At 26.1% G+C, this 25,746-nt stretch overlaps 1 protein-coding gene across 1 annotated transcript in view; it reads left to right on the top strand.

Annotated features, from left to right (window-relative positions):
* The window catches only part of LOC113559010 (33 kDa inner dynein arm light chain, axonemal-like), a 50,957-nt gene extending 27,694 nt beyond the window's left edge, over nucleotides 1-23,263 (top strand). The window contains exons 2-6 of the mRNA XM_026964601.1: nucleotides 12,363-12,489; nucleotides 16,544-16,778; nucleotides 20,341-20,486; nucleotides 22,157-22,354; nucleotides 23,228-23,263. Coding sequence (XP_026820402.1) covers nucleotides 12,391-12,489; nucleotides 16,544-16,778; nucleotides 20,341-20,486; nucleotides 22,157-22,354; nucleotides 23,228-23,263 — 714 coding nt within the window. The 5' untranslated portion in view covers nucleotides 12,363-12,390. The remainder of the gene's footprint in view (nucleotides 1-12,362; nucleotides 12,490-16,543; nucleotides 16,779-20,340; nucleotides 20,487-22,156; nucleotides 22,355-23,227) is intronic.
* Nucleotides 23,264-25,746: the final 2,483 nt, after the last annotated feature.

Below are 25,746 nucleotides of genomic sequence, written 5' to 3'. Positions count from 1 at the left end.
CACTATGACTGATACAAAAAAATAAATATAAAATATGAAAACCGACGTTATCGAATCTGAGTTTGCGTTTATCCCTAATTGTTTTTTCTATATAATAGTATAAGTACAGGAAATTTTACTTTTTACTTCCCTCCACTCCTTCAAAGTACTAATTAGATTCATTTAGGAGTTAAAGATTTAAGTATTTAAGTATTTTTTCTTTTATAATAAATGTCTTGAGGCATATAAATAAAACATATCGTTGTAAAATCAATACACTCATCACTCCACTTAAAATAAAAAAAATGTGTTATTATATATATAATTATTATTATTTACATGCAAATCTAAAAATAGTTATTGTGCAAAAGTTGATAGGTTGTATGTTTAAAAAACAAACTATCGAATTCTGCGTAAGAACAGTATTTAATTTATAAATAGTATTAATTAATATAAACAATAAACATACGATAATATAATATGTGCAGGCAATTTGAGACTAACTATTTCAAGGTGATTAATTCAAAATTCAAATAAATCAATTATATTTTGGTTATGTAATTTTAGCCGTCATATTATTACAACCATTGTGATTTCTTATTTGGACGAAAAGCAATAGTAGAATTATTACATTAAAATAACTGCATATTGTCGGACGTCAAAATTAATTAAATAGTTACTTATATTCTGCTTCGAATGGTTATTATACTTAAGTCATGAACAAACTTTTTATTGTACAATGTATATATATATTATGATTGACTTTTCAAATCTCATTATTAAGTTCTTTATTTACTGGTTTGATGAAATATAATAACACTATACACACGAAATTCATCTTGAAACGTTTCATTGTAGTGCGACAAATCCGACGCCGAAAGAAAATAGTCAATATCATTACTGAATATACTTCAATGAATTATTATGAAACAGTGGCACAAAAAATAAATAAAAGTATTATTTATCGGACACATGAGTTGATCACGCGTTCAGATTAGATCTACAGTCTATATTCTACATCTTATTTTATTTAATTAATTTAATTAACTGTAACGTATTCGTGTGTTGGCACCTATAACGATAATTGCATGATTTATTCATTTTTAATCGATTAACGTAAATTACGAGTTTTTAATAACAACACGTCATAATAGGATAACAGCATAATTTGGAAATCCGCTATACAAAAATAACCAAAATATTATTTATGGCATTCAAATTATTGCTTATTTAAAAGACGACATAATTTTTTTTTTAAATACATAATATTAGTTATATAGGTACTTACTTTATTTTATATCTATCTTTAACAGATAAATTACTATTTATACAGATCCTATTCTATACGTATTTTGACAATATGTTTACTACGGTGTAGAACCAATACTAATAATTTGAAACTAAAACTTGCCCGTAACTAATCCATGACTAAAATAGCCCAAACTGCAATTAAGCCAGACTAAAATATTTTTAAACGAAACCGAGACGATATCGACATTTTCAAATTGGGACTGGAGCCAAATCAGAGCAATTTAAACTAAATTTGGACCAGACTAAATTAGACCTGATTGTTTATCAAAAAGACCAACTCAGACTGAATAAGACTGGAGAAATAATAATAATGCACAAATTTTTGTAAAAATCACTCAACTAGCTACAGTTGTCTTATAGTTTTATTAAAATACCTAATATCAACTTTTTGTTTTGAAAGCACTATTGATTATCTATAAATATTGCAGTACGTATAAAAGGAGTTTTCATTTTTAATCATAATTAATATTTTTTATTGAAAATAAATATACATTAATTAGGTATATTCCATAGTACAAACTTAGTAAAAAAAAAAATTGAAATCACTTAAAATTGTGGTAGTTGATAAATTTGATAAATTGAAAAAAAGTCATTATCTACATGTTACTATCGATAAAATAAGAGGTGGAAATTTCAGTGAGTATTAGTGAGCTTAAGATCATAAATCGTAATTTATATTTTGTAACATATACAATATTGTTTAAACGATGTCCATAGTATAATTTAGAATACCGGAAAAATTGCATAATGCATGGTAGTGTAGCTAAATTGCCTATCTAAGATGCCGTGTGATGGCATTTTGAAATTTTGAATATTAAAATTTATTAAAATTAACGTATCTCAAAAATAGACTAATTAGTAATTACCAATAGAAAAGTCATGTCAAAAGGAGCCATCAAATGCCTTTGGTGACATATAGTATCTATAGGTAACTACATAAAGCATGGCTTGTTATGGAATATGAATTTTATTATATAGGTTCCAAAAGAAAATAATTAATTAATATAATATTAATATTAATATGCATAAATATTCTGTGAGCTAAATTTTTCTCTAAATATATTTTGTGAATTGCAAATATTATAAAGAAATTTTATTTCTTAAATCATAATCAATATTAATAAATTATTTTTTTTTTACTACAATAATAATTAACGAATTGTGTGACTATCCAACAAAATTTGCGCTTGCCTATGTGTGTGTAATATTTTTGTATTAAAGTATTTCCAAAGTGTTAAATTTAGTTGCACTCATTCTGTAAAAGATTACACGAATCAGCTAATCCGATAAAAATTTCTATAGTTTCTCGCTAAGGTGTATAATTATTTTATCGTCAAATAAAATTCATAGGCACGTGTACAATAATCATTAAAATTATTAATATACATACCTTTTTATACCTAATTATAAGTTATAATTAATATCGACATAGATTTATTACTGTTTATATTTCATAAAACGTGCGTAAAGTGTAATTTTTAAATTATTGAAACAACGTTTAGCTTTCCTTGGATCAATGGTTGCAGATAACTGTCCTAAATTCTAAATTAAAACTCAGAACCAAAATGCTCATGTAAACACTGTGGATCGGACCCGCAGTTATATTATCATATTACGGTGCACACATTTTGGCCCCCGCAGAACTGTATAATATCCACCCAATACAAAGTATATCGTTTCGTGTTGTTACACAAACATTTACAAATTATTACTGTTAATGACTTTTCCAAACTTCAGTACAAAACGCTTTCATAATAAATTAATTTTTAATACTAACCCTTTAATGAAAAAAAAAAAAAACGACCGCACCTATTATATTCCAATAATAACCCTCCTCACTTGGTATAACAGTAAACCGTAACTGAAATCGTGATTCATTTAAACTAATCAATAAGTAATTTAATTAAGTGTTTCCAATCAGTTACTTTTTTATTACGCCTCTTTAATATTATATATCGTTGTGATTACTATTATATTATATTGTACCACATTATTGAACGGATTGTTATATTTTACATTTTAATAAGAACAAAAAAGCTGTTTAATTGCCAAACTATTTAGCGTATATAACTATTTATTTTTTAACGATTACGTAAACGTGTTTATATCTAATGTAAGCTACGAAATTGTACATCATGAACAATATTTCATATTTTTCATTAAATATAATATTATAAGACTATACACTTCAATCAACAACATTATGGTATATGGTAATCGTCTGTAGCTTGTAGATTGTCGGGTAGTTATAATATACACACCGAAATTAATATGCATTACATTCAAAGACCAAATATAGTATGATATTAATGTTGAAACCAAAATATTAACAGAACCTTTTGTTTGTAATATACCTATTCACCAAGCGCTGAAGATCATGTTGCGCGTAGTGAAAGTGATCAAAGCTCGTTCTGGGAATTATTCGAGATATCTTAAGTAAAACGCCTTGGATCGAGACAACGAGTAATGCATACCAGAGTTATACAATGACGCGCAGAATCACTCGTTTTGGACCAAATAATAAATTTGCGCAATTTGAGATGTAATGAGAATTTTTATTATATTTTTTACTTTTTAAAAACACTAAAATATGTATCAAAAATCTTGAAACGTACATTTTTAATAATTTAATTTTATATGCAAGTACGTGCAATCGTTGTATATATATTATATTTAATGTGCGATGATAACTGATGAAAATCTGTAAGTCAAACAATTTTTATGCTTATAATAATAACATCTATTCATATAATATACGTCAATTCTTTCTGAGTTTCGGTGTAACCGATAAATCAAAATACACACGCAATTTAAATATAAACACACTCTATTAATGTTTTGTAACAGAGTTGCATCGTACGACCACTGCCGGAGAACCACTCACTATCCATACATGATATCATACCTCAATCTAGTCTCATATTATGCTGATTAATAGTTATTTTTAGCCTACAAATATTTACTGACTAAGGGCTCAATAACAAATTTCGCCATATATTCTATAAATATGGTTTCTTGACCTAGTTTTAAATTCTAATGTTCATAAGTATTACAACGACATACTCATTCCCACTTAATATATGCACATAATATAGTAACGTATTTTGGTATTTATGCGTTATTAATGTTTGTTTTTTATCATTTTAAACGCTTACCAGACTGCCACGTGCACAAACATTACACAGTACGCGAAATGTTTCAATATATTCGTTTTCATAATATGATACTGCATATTCAATTAATTATAAGTTCGGTATTTATTTATTTATTCAATTTATTTAATAATCCAAAGGAGTAATGAATAGAGATAAAATTATACAAGTAATATAAACTTAAGAGCTAACACTATTACTACACACACATACAAATATTATCTAAGAAATAATCTTTAGAATATTTTTTAAATTTGGCGCTGAGTCAAAACAAAAATAAAAATATGATAAATTATTGTAATGATATAAAAGACGATACTCCGGACTATCAGTGATTAAATTCATTGAGCAATGACGAACAAAAAAAATTAACATTATTTCTTGAATAAAAAATTGTTTTAAAAACTAGTACTTTAAAATTTATTTTTAACTCGGGGTAGATTAATATAATCAGGTATCAAATTTATTCCTATTATTGGCTTTTGCTAATTGGCAATAATTACTTTCGTTTTGTCATATTTTTTTATGGTTATCAATTATCACTAGAACTAGGATTATAAATACGATTAAAAACACTATAAAAAAAATATCAAAAAATGTCTTTAAAAATGTAATCACGACTTAAGAAATTCAGAAACTCCTAGTGATGATATCATTGTTATTTCGATTTATAAATAATAATTATCTTACTACGTAATTCGTACGGTAAGCAATCAGCCGATAGTCTCGTGTTAATCGTGATTTGAATGCAGGGGCAAAGCCTTTATATCTATATTTAAAATTGGTATAACAGTATACGGTTTATACTTTTACAGTATAAATAAATAATGAAAAAGTGATTTATAAACTATGAACTTAAAAAATGGTTATAAAACCATAAAATACCTTAAAAACAATGCATGAAAAACCAGGCAATGGACCAAAATGCCAATTTTAGGTTTTTTTTTGGAAAAAAGTTGCATACTTACAAATTTCTTTCTGTGTGGAATTATAATTGGTAAGTACATACCATATATGCAATTTTTGTATAATAATATAATATACAATATACCCATTACACATATTAATGTACATATATTATAATAAATGTATAATACACGCCAACCATACTCATTCTGACATTCTGTGTATCATAAGTATATTCTACCTATAGAGTATAGACTATTACCTATTACCTATTTAATATAAAGGAACTTTTATTATCGCTTGTAATATACTAGATACTATTAAGCAAATTTAGAATTTATTTAAGGACGGTGTCCTTATTCCTTACTCCTTAATAGGTTTTAAAAATATTTTTTAATCTTTAAGTAAACATACAATGGTCTTTCTTATGTGTACGTTTGTATAATCATAATGATCAAGTTGGAACTTTTGGAGGACCAAAAATAATAAATTCCCTGCAAATACTTATCAAAATTACACTTTCAAAAAAATCGATTTTTATTTTTTATCACAAAAATACGAGTAAATAAATACAAATAAATATCGATAGCACAGTAATATCACATTACAACATATGTGCAGAACATCGGTACACACAACATAACGTTGGTTGTTTTTTCCGTCCCAAACAACCAGGATCCCATACAGCGGGCGTCACAGTTTTCGTATTCCAAACCGATAGTCAGGCGGTGTCGAACTATCGAGGTGGAATAAAATTCGACTAAATTAAATAACATCATCGTAATCCGTAGGTAATACATATTATTACCTACTGTAAGATATTATTATATTATTAACAAACACCCTCAGAGTAAAATTTAAATTAGATAATTAAAATATGCGTTGCCATTAATGATAATTGATAAATACTAAAAGTAGGTACTATTTATAATCATTTGTATTACCAACAGGCAACACTACAACTAACAAGTATAACATTAACATAGAAAAGGTAGACAGGTGGGTACCTTTGTGGATGTGTTAAATTTGAAATCATTAATAATATATCATTATATACGGGAAACGATTCCGAGCAGAAACAATTAGAAACTAAAGTTGAAGCTAAAGCTGAGTCAAATGAATCGAAATTAAAAATTAAAAAAAAAAAACATTAGCACATTTTTTCAAGAATTTTGAAATTCAAGTTTTGACATAATACATCGAAATCACAACAATTTGAAAATTATTTTTTATTAACTAAATATTCATAACATTTAAAATGTTTAAACTAGGATTTAACAATTTACTACAAGTAAATTAATTATAAACTGATCTTGTCGTTGTCACAATCTAAATTATCATTAATTCAATACTAAATAGACAACTAAGTTATAAAACTTGATGAAATTAGATATTTAACCAACAAATAGCAGTTTATTATTTAGTTTAATTATTTTATTATAATTAATACAACTTGAAACTTTTTGTCACTTCAAAAATTATTATTTACTATTAAACACAATAAAATTTTCAAATTATATTTTAAATATATATTTAGATTAATCCTAAGCTATAAAATATACCACAAACCCATTTACATTGTTCTTCGAAACGGTACGTATGGTATTTACTGATAAATTAAATAATAATAATTATATAATATAATAATTCATTTTGGCGAAAATTAGTTTAAAAAATGTTAATTCCAACTACTCGTACCAATCATTCATTCATACTATCACGTATTACTATAATAAAAAAAAAAAATTATTTATTATAACAATACAAAAAGTAATATTATATAATAGTAATAAACAGGTCGTTTCTTTTTTGGAATAACACTCATTATTTCAAAATCTATTAATGCTTTAGTAAAGGTTTTTTTTTTTAAATTTCCATGATGGGTATAATGATTTCACATTAAATTCAAATTTAACTCATAGATTATTATTTAACAAAGAAGAGCTTATATATTTGATTTTCTAATTTTAATTTACTATTTTTAGATTTATTTATGTTTAGTTTTTTATTTGTAAGTAAAAAAATTGAAATTACTACTTATAATTCTTGCATTAATTAAAAATATCGAAAATACGTTGTTAGCATTTTATTAAAATATTTAGACAAACTTTAAGTTATTTATACCTCAAAATTATTCATACCGTTTTTTGTATATTTACATAGTATTGACTGATATATTATACATGATATAATATTTTAACAATTAATAACATATCACATATGACATATAAAAATTAGTTTAAAATACAGTGCGCTACTAAAAGTAATAAATTACGTAATATTCTTTTAAAAAAAGAGGTTGGCTATTTACACTCTTCTCTCAGAATTATTTTTCATAATATGCAATTATATTTAAAATAGAATTCAAATTTAACACATCACATATTATAATGATCACAAAAAATTTTCAAACCCAAGTTTATTATTTTATAACTTTATAGTGTATATGTTACGGCTAAAGTCCGAAACATGGCTAAAGTGTACATTATCCGGATAATGCGTAAATAATCCATATTAGATGTATTAAGTAAACACTTAACATTTAGAATCATAGTTTCGTATATTAACCGGATATTTTGTACATTATCCATTGAGTGATGGATGAAGTAACTGGATAGAAAAAATGTACAAAAAAATATATTATTATATAATTATATTTTCAACAGCACTAAATGTAATACTAAAAATAAATATAAATAAATACTATTAACTTAACTAGATAATAACGAGGGAACGATAGAAAAACATTACACTAGGTCTCAATTTGATGTTTGTCCTCAGCCATTCATTACAGTAGACGAGGTGTCAAATATAAAAAAATTGTTAAGAGAAATTGCAAAAAAATATGTCATTGTTAGGTGATCGGGGTTATCAACGTTGTGCATATAAATCAAATTGCGAAACAAATAAATGCAAACGCAAAGCATCTGGCATTTTATGCAATGGCGTTATTTGGACCGCACACGCAGGGTATACATATGCGTATTTAATATCCAACATTGAAGTAATTTGGCCCATGTTTATAAATTAATTGGCCTGTATAATTGATAGTGGCTTGCACTTAAGTGGCCTGCTATGTATATGCCATGCGTAATATTAAAAAAAAAATTGAAATGACGCCACTGATTTTATGCAACTCTAAATGTCATCAAAGTTTACCATGTTTAAATAAATAATAAAAATAATGTTATCTAATAAATAGAAATAAAGTTAATATTGCATCAAATGTAGTTTAATATTTAATTGTTAACTTATATTAATTAATTTTATTGAAATAAAATATTATACATTGTGAATTTATTAATAATAATTTACATTAGCCATAACACGATGGCTAAAATTACTGTAGCCGGTTAATGTGCACATAATCCATTTCCCAACAGTTTTTATTCACGGCTAAAATCCGAAATTGGATAATATACACATTAGCTTAATTCGGACTTTAGCCGTGACATATACATAATATCTTAAATACTTGCCATTTACTACTTCCTATTTAAAAAAAAAATTAATGTATAAATATAATTATTATCTATTGCATATGTACACAATGATAAATGTATTTTACTATAATTTGCATATTATAGTTGCAAGAGTTATGAAATTAAACCTAATATCGCAGCCAAAACATTATTACTTTGTTATTAGTTATTAGCGAGATTATTATACTTATTTGAGTAGTTTGTATAATATTATGTGATAATATAACAACAATAATAATAATTATAAAATATTAATGTTTTTATTAAATATAGGTATTATACAATATTATGTGCTGAGTGTCTTGTCTAATAAAAAAGTTTTGGACATTTTCTTTTAGATTACTCGCCGTACCTGCGCGATATAATATATAACATAAAATAATTACACTTTATTCCTATAATATATATATATATATATATGCGTGTGCGTGTGTGTGTGTGTGTGTGTGTGTGTGTGCGTGTGTTTGTGTGTGTGTGTGTGTGTTGCAACATTTATATCGTATACACGCGATATCGCGGGACCCCATGAAGTGCATATTACTACTCAGATATATAACGTGCAACGTACACACCTGCACCTCCTCTCGCCACATGTCGACCCCATGACGGCGTTAGGCGCTGAGCGAAAGAAAAGTAATTTGACGCGAGGCAGTGGCAGAACCCGTAAGAAACGAGCCCGCCGCCTGCACTGCCGTTTGCGCACATATTATATTGACTTTTGAAATGCATGCGTTCACACTCACACACACACACACACACACACACATACATATATATATTCACACACACCAACACAGTGTGTTTAGCCTACGAATTAGACGGATCCCAAAGGTTCAAAGGGGCTTTTCGAGTATGGCCTGTTTCGCTCTATCTCCCCGCTTTTTCTCGCGCAACCGCGCAATAGAAGGAACACCGTCTACGTTTCTATAATATCCTTTTGGCGGCGACGACCCCATCGCGCGCTATAGGATGTATTAGGGACACGTCCTGCTGCAGATCAAGTTCCGTCGACCGACACAAATAGGTATATACATAAGGTTAAAAGTTAAAATGGGTGTAAAATAGTGACGGGATCGTTTGCGATTTTCCGTTGTCGTAGAGTATTGAATTGAATCTTACCTGTATTATTATTCAATAAATAAATAAATAATACACTTGCGAACAATGACTGGCTCTACACATCAAATCTATCTGATAAACATTGTACGTTTCAAAACGTCGCACTACATAAACGGTATCATCGTATCGGATTCTAAAATTATAATTATTTCAACATCTCAAATGTGTATATAATATATAATAAATCTGTAGCCCTGTAGGTACTGTAGGCATCTATATTGATATGTGAAAGGAGAAGTCTTGTTGTTATCAAATATAAATTATGCAATTTTAAAAATTCTTAGTAAAATTGTGTAAAGAATAATTTCGTTTAGATGGGTCTTAATCCCTAGGGCCAAGATCCATCCTTTTGATATTACTCATAAAGTCATAATTATGTTATATAAAACAATATATAATAAATATCATATGAAATATTTGTTTTAGCCATTAAAATATAAAATATACAATGACATTATTTTTTTACCCTCAAAGATTTTTTAATGTTTCACCGTCTAAAATTACATAGACTAAAATTTAAAAAAAATACTAATTACTACTCGTATTCGTAAATTATATTAATAAATTTAATTAGATAAAAATTGAAATATATATTTATCAAAATCGTTTTTGTGATCTAGTTTTGGCCATTGTAGATTTTGGACCGATTTCTAGTTTTCTTTTTATTGTTTGTTAGATGTTTCTAATATTTAATCACTGTAAATGTCAGTTATTATTGTCAATAGTAGGCTCAACTCCCAAAAATGATGACTACAGGAATACCATGAATATTCAACTTGTAAGTTGTGTCAACGTAAAACGTGAATATGTTAATAATAAGTAGCAAGCAGTAAATGCTTAGACTAGCTGCTTAGAGCTTGACGGGGAAATTCGCATCTATAGTATATTTATATCAATTATAAATTTATAAATGTACATAATATTAACGTATGGTTTAACTTAGGTATACTTGCATACGAGAACTAGACATAATCAACGTGAATCACGAGATGATATTATGGAAGTGACCAATGAATTTGTAGTAGGTTAATTTCTTACTAAACTATACATAATAATTACACAGTAAATAGAAATAATCCAGCTTATACATATCAACTTTGATAATATTCCCGAGTATCTATAAAGATAATGTATTGATAAATGACAATTTAAAAATAATCTGATGGTAAACCGATTTTCCGCTGGTGGTACTTTAAACAACGAAAATTCATCCGATCGATTCGTGGTAAACTAAAACAGAACTATACACTCGTATCATATTATTCGTATATTACGTTGTATGCACGTGGGAAACGGGACGTGGCGAATTCGATATCCCCGCAGGGTGATTCGACACAACGTTCCCGACGCCGCTATTATACACCAGCACACCATCACCGCCAGCTGGAGATATCGATTTGCATACAATTTTTCCGCCTAGCCGGTTTTTGGTGGTTCGATAATAACGCACTCGGTTTTGTTTCGGAATGTAACAATATATTATCTGTTTAGAAAGTGCCATAATTTACAGATCACTGTTTGTTAGTCGGCCAAACTTATTTTGGTACCTTAAATGTCGACGAGGTGAACATTTGCAATATATACGGCGCAACACACATGTAGTGTGCATCGTGGCTAAATTATTTAGTCATATTGTGCACGATAATTAATTTTTTTTTTTAGCAGTCATTCTACCCTTCGAATAAATAACACACCAATAATATAAGTCCAGACGTTTAAACACTGTACTAATAGCCCTTGGGGATTTGTATAAGTGTGTAATTAGTGAAAGTATATTGATTAAGTACTATCCGTGCAAAACGCTAAGATCTCTTTGATCCCGATGCTTTCAATTACCAACTTGCAAGTTACCATCGGTTACACTTACACCTATGCGCAATAATAATATAATCGTTAGTTATACATCAAAACTGATTAATTATAAAATAAGTGTGAATATGTCATATTGCATGCATATATGATATTATATTAAATATGTACATAAATATCAGTCGTATATATAATAAAACCCTATTATATCTCGTATTCTCATAAATACACACTGTACTATTATTTAATGGAAGCGATCGACCACATATGCGACGAGTATCATTTTTAAGTAATCAATTAGTAATTGTTCGTAATCGATTAACTTAAAAATCATCGTAATCACTCTCATATACCTACTATAAAATAGTATATATAAATATTTTTACTTATTGGCTAATTAAATATAACTGTAATATATTGCTGTGGAAATAATTTATAATATTAATGCATTAATATTTTTTTTAGTATTTTAAGTTATAGTGTTTAGTGTTTCGATTTTAAAAACACCTATACATGTTCAGTCCATTTGGATATTATTATCGTTTAAGCCAATTTATTTAAATGTTCGTATACAGTACCTGAATAAATTGAATATATTTTATAGATTATAAATTGGCATAACTGTTACGAAAATGGAGACGAAAGATGATGATACGGACTGCAAAGAAATAGTATTTGATGTGAAGTTGGTCAAAGGTAGTGATCCAATTCTGATAGAAGGCGATGACGAGGTACGAGATAATATTATTGTTCGCGCATATTAAAAATCATTTTGTATTATGATTTGTTTTAATTTTTAAGTGTAATAATTGCAAATTTCACAATTACCTTTTGAGAGTCAATTTTCATAACAATGATTGATTATTATTCGTCAATATTTATTTGATGCAGAATAAACTAAAATAACAATAATTTATGTTTACTGATGTTTAGTTTAAATAGTATAATATTTAAAAAGGATTTGAATCTTAAACTAAATAAGTATAAAGTATATTATGTATTAAATATCGTTCTGATCGGATATTGAATATTCATATAATCATATTATATGAATATAATATATAGGTACCTATTAGTTATTATACACAGAGATGGGAGAATTATTGAAAAAATAATTTATTATAAAATACATGAATAAATTAGGTACTTACTATTATTAATTACAATTTAAAAATGCCAAAATATAAAAATTATATATGAATTATGAACTATTGATTAATACTTTAAATTAAACTCCATAGTTGTAATTTTTTAAACTTTTCAAATTGTTGATCAAGATAGTCTTAATCGGTAAAGTAAAATTTTAAAACTGACAAAAATAAACAATTTTTCTACTGAAGTTGATGAACAAATATGATTATTATATTGAATAAATATTGATAAACAACTAAATAAACATTTTAGCGTCTAATTTGAATCAATAAAAAATTGAAATTTTTGGATTTCAATACTGTTTTGGGACTCTCTACAGAAGATTGGCCAAATTTCGAAGTCATATACTATATTGAAAAACTTTCCTCGTCAAACTGGAATTAAAATTTGCATTAACGACAATAACAAATCACACAATGTATTTGTATTCTTCTTTTGTAAATTTCACTGATATCTTCTGGAATCCAATGTATTAACAAAATATGAAAAAAAGGAAGCTAAAATAGCATAAGTTGTTTCGTGTAATAAATTTTGAATCTAATCATGTGACACGTATAAAGATAAAAATTAAGCTAGAGATATAGAAAAAGTTATGATTTTTTTTAATTGTTCAATCTAACTTATTAAAAAAAATAAAATTGATATAGTTGACCACAGAAGTAAAAAAAAATTTGATAATTTTCAATTAGGTACTTTAAATTTCACAAATGTTAGTAATAAACCACAAATTACAAATAACTTTAAAATGATTTGAGTAAATACCTATTACGGTATGAATGTATGATTGATAAATAACAACCCTATAACACAATGGCACGATTACACTGTTTTCGTGATTAGCTGCACATAATTTAAGCAACGTAAGCTCAGCAATAAGTATAGTCGCGACTGCTCTAGTAATATAGCCGCTTGTACGTGACTATTGATTATATAGCAAGTAGACGAATCAATTGGCGTAATAAATATTATATAGAAAATATGGGTTAATATTATTATTATTTCATTAAAATGGCCGTTATTGAAATATGTATTATTAAGTACACGATTATTTTTCCCGTAATATAAACACTGTACACCGAACAAACACGACCTTATGAACATCGTTTAAAAACAATAATTTGCATATTGCGATCTTAATTTACTCACTCGGTATATCATATGATAGTGTATGTTTAGTATAGTGTACAGGGGTAATAAACTAGTGAAATAAAATTTAAATTAATTAGTGTGTGTGTGTGTGTGTGTGTGTGTGTGTGTATGTGTGTGTGTGTGTGTGTGTGTGTGTGTGTGATCACTCATCGGATGTCCGTCTGCTGTTTATTGGATCGTATTTACTCTTTTGTAAATCTCATGACCTGTCTGCTCGACCACGTGTGTTGATATAATCACTATAATCACGTTTTTCATAAACTTCGTTGAATCGATTGCAAGATAAACAATTCAACAGTTTTAAATCTGACCAGTAAAACTGTAAAGAAAATCGGTATTGATATTACCGCAATATAATCTCATTTTTTTTTAGGCGTTACTATGGTGGGGCTTGTTGTCTCACATAGACGCATTAAACCACCAAATAAAATTTTTTTTTTGTACTTTTTTTGTTTTACAAACGATTTTATTATAAATAACAATATAGGTTTTTAAAATTATTTTAAACTTAATTAATCAAATCAAAAGTTAAATATACTAATGTAATGGGACCTAACCTATGTTATGATTAAATTATAATGTCTCGTATTTATTCGAATATTAAAACATCTTTGGTTTGAATAATTTATATTTTGGTGTTTTTGGTAATTTTTTTGAATTATAATTTTAAGTATTTTTGTTATTTTGTTTCCAAAAAGTGATATAATTTGTGGTAATGTATGAAAAACATCGCAAGAATACCACGTGATAATTAATAAAATATATATATTTGGGGCTGTATTTTACTGAAGGTATATTTTATGGATAATTTATTCAAAAAATAAACAATTTATTCCGCTTCTAATTTGTTTACTTTGTTTTATATTCACAACTGACCATTTCAAACACAACGTTGTGTATGTGAAAATATAATAATACCAAATACAGAACAAATAAAATGAGCGACTACCTATGCGAGTAAATAAATTATTTAAAAGATAGTATTTCATATGGAAAAAAAAATAAGTAGCTTTATCAAGATAGGGATAAGTATATTATTTTATAGAGACTGGTGGTCGTATAAAATAAAAACACGTTAAGACTTAAAAAATATGTAAGTGTATGTATATAATATTAAATGGCATCGTCTGTACAACGAACGAGTTCGGGTTTGGTTAGAGATCGGGATCACGATGCAGGATCCTTTTTGTTAGACATTGGGATTGGATGTTAAATATTATGTTATTAGAGATCCCACCGGATGGCTGCAAAGACCATACATAGGATTACCACGACCGTGTGTCGACTGCATGTCATGTCTTATTTTTTTCAGTTCGACGTCGCGTAGGTACGTCACTCAGTGGGGATGAAGTTTGTAATTATAAAAAAGACCCCTCAGACAACATATGAATTCGATATATATATAATATGTATATACTTTTTTATTAGTATTTTTTTAATTTTGATTTCCATCATACATTATTGTTTAGCAATTAGGTAGTATAGATAATTATAAATTTAGATTATATATACTTTTTCCTCTCTCTAACCTACGTGTGCAACATAGTTATTTGCCTTTAGAAAATCCAATTTTGTGTTTTACATTTAGCTTTTTTTAAATAGTAGGTGTTGACGTGTATTCATGAACCATCTCTCTGCTCACTATCAACAAGCTGTTTGTGACTTTGATCATTTTAAATTTGACAATAATTAAAAATCATTCATTTTAAAATATGTGTAACTGTTAAAAGTTTGAAATTGCCCTCCTGAACAATTGTATACTTTGAGGTAGTACTGACAACATTTTTTACATTAAACAGATATTACATTTTATGTACAAGTTTATATTTACAATCACTATTTTTTATATTTAATTACAATTGTTCGTATATTAAAATAAAAATTAAATAAGGATTTTATTAATAAACATTACGTGGTAGTTGGCTAAATTACAATTGTCTAGACTAACTAAGTGATGTATTAAAATTAAACTATAATATTATCATAGACGCGCTGTACACGAGGTATGTAAGGTATCCCACTGCATACTCAACGACTTTAAGGAAGGGCTAATTATATTCCTTTAAATGTTCTTTTATGTTTAAAGAACATATTTATATGTTTATAAAATGCTTGTTTGTAAATTATAAAAAAACAAACGGTTACAATATAATGATTTAAAAAAATTTACTTGGAAGACACAAATATATATTAAAAAAGTCGTAGAGAAGTTCAGGATTGAGGATGCTATATAAATATTTTCTTAAAAAAAATGACCAATAATTTATTTTATTTTAATGACAATAATATTTTTGATTTTATTACGGGATTCTTTTAGAGGGAAAGATTCAATTTTTTGTATCGCATATTCCGACAATGAAATCTACGCACATTATAATATTACAATCTACATCTCTGCCGGTTTTTTTTATCATAACAAAACTTGCGGTGTATGTAACGAATTAACGATTATATTATAATATTTGTCGCTGTCTTTTGCATCAGGACAATGAGTGCAACGGCTATCCGCCTGGATACAACAAAATATTTGAGTGTGTCTATCCGCCAGAGGAATGGACGGAAAACGGTAAAAAGTGGCGGCGAGTCGCATCTACGGAGTCAGCCGATCGACATCAAGTGATGGCTCTGGCCGAAGACCTAAAATCAAACTTAGAGTACTGGAATGCTATGATGCATGGAGTGTGTCCGGTCAGGAGAGAATTGTATACGCAGTGTTTCAGTAAGTCATGATACAACATTGTCGTATAAAATAACAACTCTTAAAAACAGTTTTGTGTTCAAATCAGTTTTTTTTGTCTAAATATAGATAATGTATCTTATTATCTAAAATTAATATAATTATCTATATATAGATAATAATTTAAATAATTTTAGGTATTTAATAATCAATAATTTGTTATAATTTAATATTTTTTATTTTTTTATTTTATTCGGTCCATAAGACATATAATATAATATAGTATATATCACAAAAGGTCCTGTCTGTAAAATAAATAAATAAAAATAGATAGATTATGAAAAAAATAAATATATTTAAATAGAATTGATATTACTTTTTTTTACATCTTATTCCTATACAATAAAAATAATATGAAAAATGAATAGTTTAATATTAGTTTAGTTTAAATCACTAACAATTAATAATACATGTTAAATACCTTATTTAAATGACCATGTAAAGTCATCTTAATTTCTATAATTCCTATACTATACTTTCTGTGACGGATACCAAATTGATACCAATATTATCATTTACGATTATCTAACTAAATTTTGCGATTGTACAACATTAGTTATAATTCTCGTTTAATGGTATAGAAACATACAATAAAAATGGCTTTTAAATTTCGTCGTTATTTACTAGGAACAAAAAACTGTTTTAGCTTTAAGAATATTTATATAACGTCATTAAAAATGTAAGACATACTCCTGTTATATCTAATACCTATGGGTACTATATTATAACGAGTCATTCGGACATAATAATTACATGTTATTAAAATTCATTTTTTTCAAATGTTTAGAAAAAATTTCATTTGTTTATAAAAAAAAAACGCACATTTTTTTTTTCCTTCCTCTATTTCTTGTATGGTATTTTCTTACTACATAATAATGTGAAAAACTCTCATAGATATTACACAAACAACGACAGAAAACAAAATACATTTATTGATGTCGTCCAAATAATAACGAAGGGTCAACCAGTTTTTTTTTCACAACCCAGTTATTAAACATTAAAATATTATTTTTACCAGTCGATACTGTATTGACGATATAACGTTTCGGTTGGACGTTAAATTCTCTATCAATATCATATTTCTATAACATTTCCTTCTCGTTTTTTACGGTAACTTATTTTCGCCTATAATATATTTTCACTGGTGAAATCATCGTAAGAATATATAGAGCTATATTATTATACCTAATATTCTCACCCTGTCACCGATTCGCCGTTTTCGATTTCTACCATAATACGTTTTTTCGATGGATTCGATATAGGTACCGCGCGAGAAACCCTTTAATTGTATTTAAATTATCGAGAGGAATAACTTATTATACTAATAATGTATATCATATGTAATATTTATATTATATTGCGAAATGTAATGTGAGTTTCGCTGAGATTACAATTTCATTATTCGAGAAGTCATTTGATGATATTCGGCAGAATAGCTGTCTGCTGCAGTAAATCATTTTACACGATTATTTTCCAAACACGCTATTGAGGTCACTCTAATTTTTTAAATTTATTTATTTATTCAAATTCTGATTTTTTGAAATTTATTTACACTTATCTTAAATACAACATTTTCATATTCTTAGCTTTCTTGCGCCGTTTAAAGAGAATTCTGAAGTGTTTCAAACTTCTTTTATTCAAATTATTATCACTGTTTTACTATAAACATTGTTATTAAAATAATTTTTTGAACATTTTGACGCGCATAAATCGAAATTCAAACGAGTTGTTTCTAAATTATTCTGTAAACTTAATGTAGATGTATATAATATTTAGTCTAGTACTCATTTTACTTCGAAGGAATTTATAAATACTCTATATTAACTCATAAACTAACGAGTGAATGAGTTTTGTCTATATGTTGCGCTTTGGCCATAAAAAGAAAATGAACAGTAAAAATATTATTTTCAAAATTTTACAAATTACAAAAACTAACACTTCAAATCTATAATTGACTCTAAAAATGTTGAAAATCATAACGATTAATAGAAACTCTAGACTTTTAGATACTATGATTATCAAATAAACCAATTCATTATTATTAATGTTTGCTATTTGTAATCACTAGCTAATCCATACTAATCCTGTATATCAATATATAATAAAAAAAGTATTATTTTTTTTCACAGTATCATCGAAATATTTTATGAAGAGTGAAATTTAAAATTTTTAAATATTTTAAATTTACAATCCTAATTATTATGTATGTGACTAAATTTTCTAACATCCAGCCGTATACAGTCGGCGATCAGTTATGTTTTAAACCTGTCTACTCACGATGATATGTGGTATTGAGTTTTTAATTTATTCATCACGTCATTATAATATGTAACAATATTATGCACGCATTGTAATTTTCAATTATCATATTATCGTTTTTGTAATTTCGTGTATTAATTCCAATGTTATTATCATAAATAAATGTATTAAATATACAATATATTATGTCTTGTGCACTGTACAGTCTCTACAAGTAGTCAATAATAAAATTAATTGTCTTATTAAAAAATATAAGAATATTATTATGTTGTGGATTTTTTTTTTTAACTTTGTAATATAAAATACGTTGAATATAATAAATTAATATATGTATTATAATAATATAACGAATAACATGATTAAATCTAAATGTATAGATCATAATGTACTATGTACAATATATTATATGGATGCAGGAAATGAGAAATGCTGTTTTAGTAGCTATTATAACCTCGTAAGTACAAATCAATAATAACTATATAGATATATTCCTAGTATTATACAACATATTGTATTAAATAATAGTTAAAAAATATGCCTAATAAAATTTCATGTACCTGTTGTTATTGGTTTATTACATGTTATCGAATTCAAAAACAAAAATTACAGATACATACCTAACATATATATAAGATGTCAAACACAAATCATAAACTACTGAACAGTGTCCACGTGTAATTTATAATAACCATTAATGGTTACCACTTTTACTACATATTATTATATAGGTACACCTATATTTATTTTAATTATTTCAATTGTTGTTTTTTCATAATTAATCGTTAATAAAACCTACAGGTCGTATTCGAACGGTGTATGGGGCTTAATTTTAATAGTATAAATTAAAACAAAATCGTTTTTAAAATAATATACCATTATGTGTGTTTAGTCAGGTTCATATTTCTGAATATAAATTTCTTTTTTTTCGAATTTTGTAATGGTATACATTAAAATTTAATTTATAATGTACAACTAAAGAAATTAAACACATTAAGTTGTAAGGAAATGTCATGGCTTCCATTTTATGTTTAAACGATTGAATAATAATACATAATTAATACTAAAACTGTTTATTTTCTCCATAACCGTAGTACTCATCTACAATCACTGTAATGTTTACATTAGTATGTAACGTAAAAATTAATTTGTATACGTATGAAACTTCACACGTGTACAAATTACTATTGATTAACTAATCAATATAATCATTTTAATTCATTTTGCAAAATGTGTCCGTATAAAATGTAGCTCATTAGAAGTTTTATTATGTTATTATATGTTATAGATGAACTGATACGGCAAGTGTGCGTAAATAGCATTGATCAAGGTGAATTGTTAATCAAAATTCGAAACCAATACAACCAAAGTATAATCGACCATAAACGTTACTATGAGAGCGGTTTAATATTTAGAATTAAACGTGCTTCATTGGTAAGTTAATGTTGCGTTCATTATTCTCACTCTTTTACAGCTCTCATCTATCTAATCTCGTGTATGTTATAATTTGTTAAAGTTTATATATTTATATATATATATATAATATATGCACATTATTAGTTATATATTACCGCGAAATATGATGAATATTATAAATAAAGACAGACTTTATCAAATAGATTTAAAAAAATATATAAATCAAGCAACTTATTTTATACCTATAATCTAAATCAGTGTTTCTCAACCTTTGTATTATGGCGACACACTATTAAACATTTTCATACTTTGTGACACACGATAAAAAATAAATAAGAATAATATTTATTAATTTTTATAAATATATAGTGTCAACAAGGTTCGTGCATTTAATATTAGTACTTCCTGTGACACGTTTGGACTTATCCGGTGACACACCGGTTGAGAAACACTGATCTAGATATTAGATATAATATTATGTATTTAATATATCCCATTTACACGTATTATTTTACCTACTAAACATTCATATGACATTTTTAAAAACTGCAAGTAAAATAACACACAACATTGTAATACACTAATAACAGTATTAACAAATAAGTATACGTAATATGATGTTAACAAATGAAATACATATTATTTTAATATTATATATAATTATGATACAAAAATAACAAGGAAAAATGCATTTTTTTCTATGTCTATAGAGTGAAATAGAAATAACTGACAAATGAAATAAACTAAGCAATCACTTATTAACTTTATTCTTATTAATCTTTTTCTATTTTTTTAAATGAGATGAATATGACTATAAACATTTATATTTTATTTTTACTTATAATTTTATGTATATATACATATTAAACCCCAAATAATGATAAAAACAAAGTTTATTCAATAATTAATTACATCTGTCAGTTGTTTCTGTTACACTCTGTATATACCTGTATAATATAAATTACTATAACTGAATAACCCGGCTTTGCTCGTGTATTAAACAATCGATTCGTATATAAATTGTTTTTTTTATTATAATTAAACTATTTAAAGTCTAACCATGTAATACATAATAATTTTTATAATTTAATTTAAATTATGATACCTATTTATAACTGAAATAACAAATAAAATGAAATTGGAAATAATAAAGGTAATTTACTCGTTGGAATATTTAAAACAACTTTGTGAAAAAAATCGTTAAATTAATTAGATGACACGCTAAAAAAAACAGTAATCTTTAAATGTAACCCCTTCCCCCCAATACAAAACAAAAAAAAAATAAAAATCAGGTAACGTGGTGACACTCGGGAAAGTATTTAAGACATCTCTGTGAAAAAAAATTAGAAAAAAATTAAATAGTATCGTCACAAAATTGGAACATAAAAAAGGCCTATTCTTCTTATATATAAATATATATATATATATATAAGGATGATCTATAAAATATTATATTAATGTAACTTTGTGACATTTTATACAATAAAGGTTCTATCATAAGCCATGTATAATATATATATATATATACGAGTATTCGTTGTATCAGTTATGTTTGAATATGATTTGATTGTATTGAAATATTTAAAAAAACGTATATTATTTCATAAATAGTAATCAAATTTTTTAACGTTTCGATGTTTTCAACATTGAAGATGTGTTACTCTATATTGTGTTTATTGTTATTATAGAATGATAATAAAAATGAAATGGTAAAAAGGGATTTACAGGATTTAGAAGACCAACAAGTTGTATTAAAAAAGCAATTGAGTGAAGCAAACACTAAGTACAAAAGATTGGAAAACAGTTTTAAAAAGGAATTAAATAATTTGAAAGATGCTCACCAACATGAGTTAAATTTTTTCAATAGGAACCATAAAGCATTAAAAGTGTGTACGCATAAATTTCGAATTGAGTACATCATTAATTATTTAAAAGCTAAATTTATGAACAAATCTATACATTTGTTATTATTATTATTTAATTGAGAAATATTATTTGTTAATAATACTATAATTTGAGTGCTTTAGACTCAACGTGTTTTCAATAGTGATAAAATAGTGTAATATATACAAGTACAGTAAATATGGTTACCTTTAAGTTATAACAACTCTTAAGGGAGAATATAAATTTATTTGTTTTAAATAATTATTTCTTACAAACTATTTTTCTATACATATTATGTAATTATAAAATAGCTAATAATTTTATTATTGCATTTTTTTACAATACAAGTTTAAAAAAATAATAATTGCAATTAGAGAAAATAGTAGTAGTACATTTGTACTACACGCCTCAAATGTACAATTAAATTAATGAAATACATTCTGTATTATAAAGGTAATAATAGTGATATAATAAAAAAACACATTATTGTAATATTTTGTAGTACAATTACAATTATACTTGCAAAAGTTGTCATTGTTGTAACCGATAACATAACAATAATCGATAATGGAACCTTGATCCTCATTTTTACAAAGCAATAGTTTCAATCGATTTCGTAATAATACATAAATTATATAATACGATAAATATAGTTTATTTCTGATGGGACATCACATTTTATAGGTGTTATATATTATTATAACCAATTTTCACTGTCTATGTATATATTTAAAATCACAATATTATGCTGAATCTAGATTTTCTATTTGAGTTTATCATCATTATATGTATACATTTTATATTAAGTTTAATTATGCTTGGGTTTATTAACAAATAATTTAATATTAAATAATGCATATATGTTTTGTTTTCAGGATCAACTCGTAATGATACTATCGATGAATACATAACTCAACTAAAAAATAATAACCACGGTCGATCCAATGTACAATGATTGTTAGCTATTGTAATACAATAATAATACGTATATTAAAAAGTTTAAATAGAGTAGAACAATATTTATAAATTTCGTAAAACAGTAAATCAACGGTAAAAATGTAAATACAGATGATTATACAATAATTAATGTTTAAACAAAAATTTGTTATAATTAAGTTGCTTACATGAATTTAATCAAAATTACAATATGTTAAACCAGAATCACGTCGCCCTATTTTGCATGTAGTCTGTACAAGTTAAACACTTAATCAATATAGCTCAAAGCATCTGAAACTTTGATTACATTGTGAAACAAAAAATTCTATAAATATATGATTATCTACTCCTTATTATGGCAATATATTAAGCTAAACATGGTTTCAAAGAATTTTGAAAAGAATTTAATCAACATAAAACACGAATTCTAATGTTCAGTAAACACAATATTTTAATGCTAAAATACTCACACATGTATATTGATAAAAACGCATACAATACTACGCAGTCATTGAAAAATAAATTAAACATTCAATCGATGTTTTCTTTTCTAAGTTACTCAGTTTGTCTTTGTTTGGTATGGAAAATCATGTGGATGGTCAGTTTTTATACGATCGCGATACTCGATTGTATATTATGTTGTCACTTACCAATTACCATAATTTACGCCTAATGAAAATTTCGAACAACTATATTTTACAATGTAGATTCGTATATATACTTTTTATAAACTATATTAATGTCTCTCGTTGGTGTGTATGCGACTATACAATATTACAACTAAGGCTGGACTTGTGGGTCATATGGTCTTTGTTCGGACCACTTGATCACGTCTACATTGCTATAGTTAAATAAAAACTAGCTACAGTCAGATGAACTTAAAATTGATATTATACGGGAAGCCTAAGGTCATAACTCCAGGTTAAAATGCACATAAAAACACGTATGTTACCAGTTAATAATTGGTACTGGTAGTATATTTTTAATAGACTTGTACGAGCCGAACAACTTTAAACTTCAATTTTTAACACGTCCATAAATGGCTTCTCCGCTCTCCGCCCTCAATACTAGTCAGTTTCAGTTTAGTACATAAAACGAAAAAATATAATGTAAGACTACTGTATAGGAGTAGGATGTATAATAATGTATAATATTGTGTACAGCGAGTGACGATCGTATACCATTTAAAAAAAAAAACCATTCAACTGCACACATCGTTGTTAACTTGTAAACGATATTTATATTTCCGAATCGATTCAATAAAATATCATTAATACAATATATTTATATAATAATTATTATTATGATGTATTGTAAAATGTCATCGTGTCAATGGCCGTAAATTCAACAATGCATGTACCTATATCACTTCTTATTTCTATTCTGTAGGTTTATAGTTCGTAAAACCAATTTTATAATTTATTAGCGTATAATAGACCTTTTTTTTATTATTGGTTTTTTTTTAAGAATATCACTTGAAAGATGTATACTCACTTTGTTTATTTAGAGATAGGATTATTTAAGTAGTATAATCACAGGTACAACTACATCTACACTTTACACACTACAATCTATCGGATATCTGATTTTTCCGCGAGAAACGTATATAACAAACAATGTTGTATTATATGATGTATACATTAATAGAAAAAATATTTTTAAAGCTCAATAAAATATAAATATAATTATAAAAAAATAAATGAATATGGTAACATTTTATTTATTGAAATTATCTCGAGCGCTTTAACTAAATTCGACATAATTGCCTATGTCAAAATTGTTAAATTGACACAAATTTTGGTTTTTAAAAAATAGTATGAATTGTAATTTACTGATAAATTACCAAAGATTTATAGTAATTATAGAAATTTTTCCTGTGGAATTTGTTTAATACACTATGATTGGGCTTAGGTATATCTTGTAAAATTGTTATAATTTTTCAAAAAAAAATATATATTTATGTTATATAAATATTTTATAAAAATAAAGAAATACTACTTATTTGATGTGATATTTACTTAGGAGTGGGTCTCCCAACTTATGACTTTTCTCCACCAAGCTCTGGGATAGGTATATTATAGTTTAAAATAATATTAACTTTGCTAGGTATTTAAAAAAATATATATATCTATAATTTTTAGAGCACATTGATAATGGTTATTAAATATTTATATTTAAATGTTTAGCAAAAAAGTTACCTAAATAAGATTTATACTCGTGAGTTGTGAGAATGTGAGTTTTAGTTTAAAGACGGTAAACAATAATAATAAGTGTTTTTGTGTATATTTGGTTAAGAGTATTAATAAACATAGCTACTGTACCTACCTTAAAAGTTTTTCATTGACAACATATAATTATTATTTTAAAGATAAGAAATCAAATACAAATAATACTTTTATAAGTTGTAAAGTGTTTTATAGAAATTTGTTTTAAAAGGTTTTTATTTTATTTAACGGTA

The sequence above is a fragment of the Rhopalosiphum maidis genome, chromosome 3 (genome assembly GCF_003676215.2).
Source record: "Rhopalosiphum maidis isolate BTI-1 chromosome 3, ASM367621v3, whole genome shotgun sequence".
Taxonomy (NCBI): domain Eukaryota; kingdom Metazoa; phylum Arthropoda; class Insecta; order Hemiptera; family Aphididae; genus Rhopalosiphum; species Rhopalosiphum maidis.
This window is presented reverse-complemented; position numbering and strand designations above follow the sequence as displayed.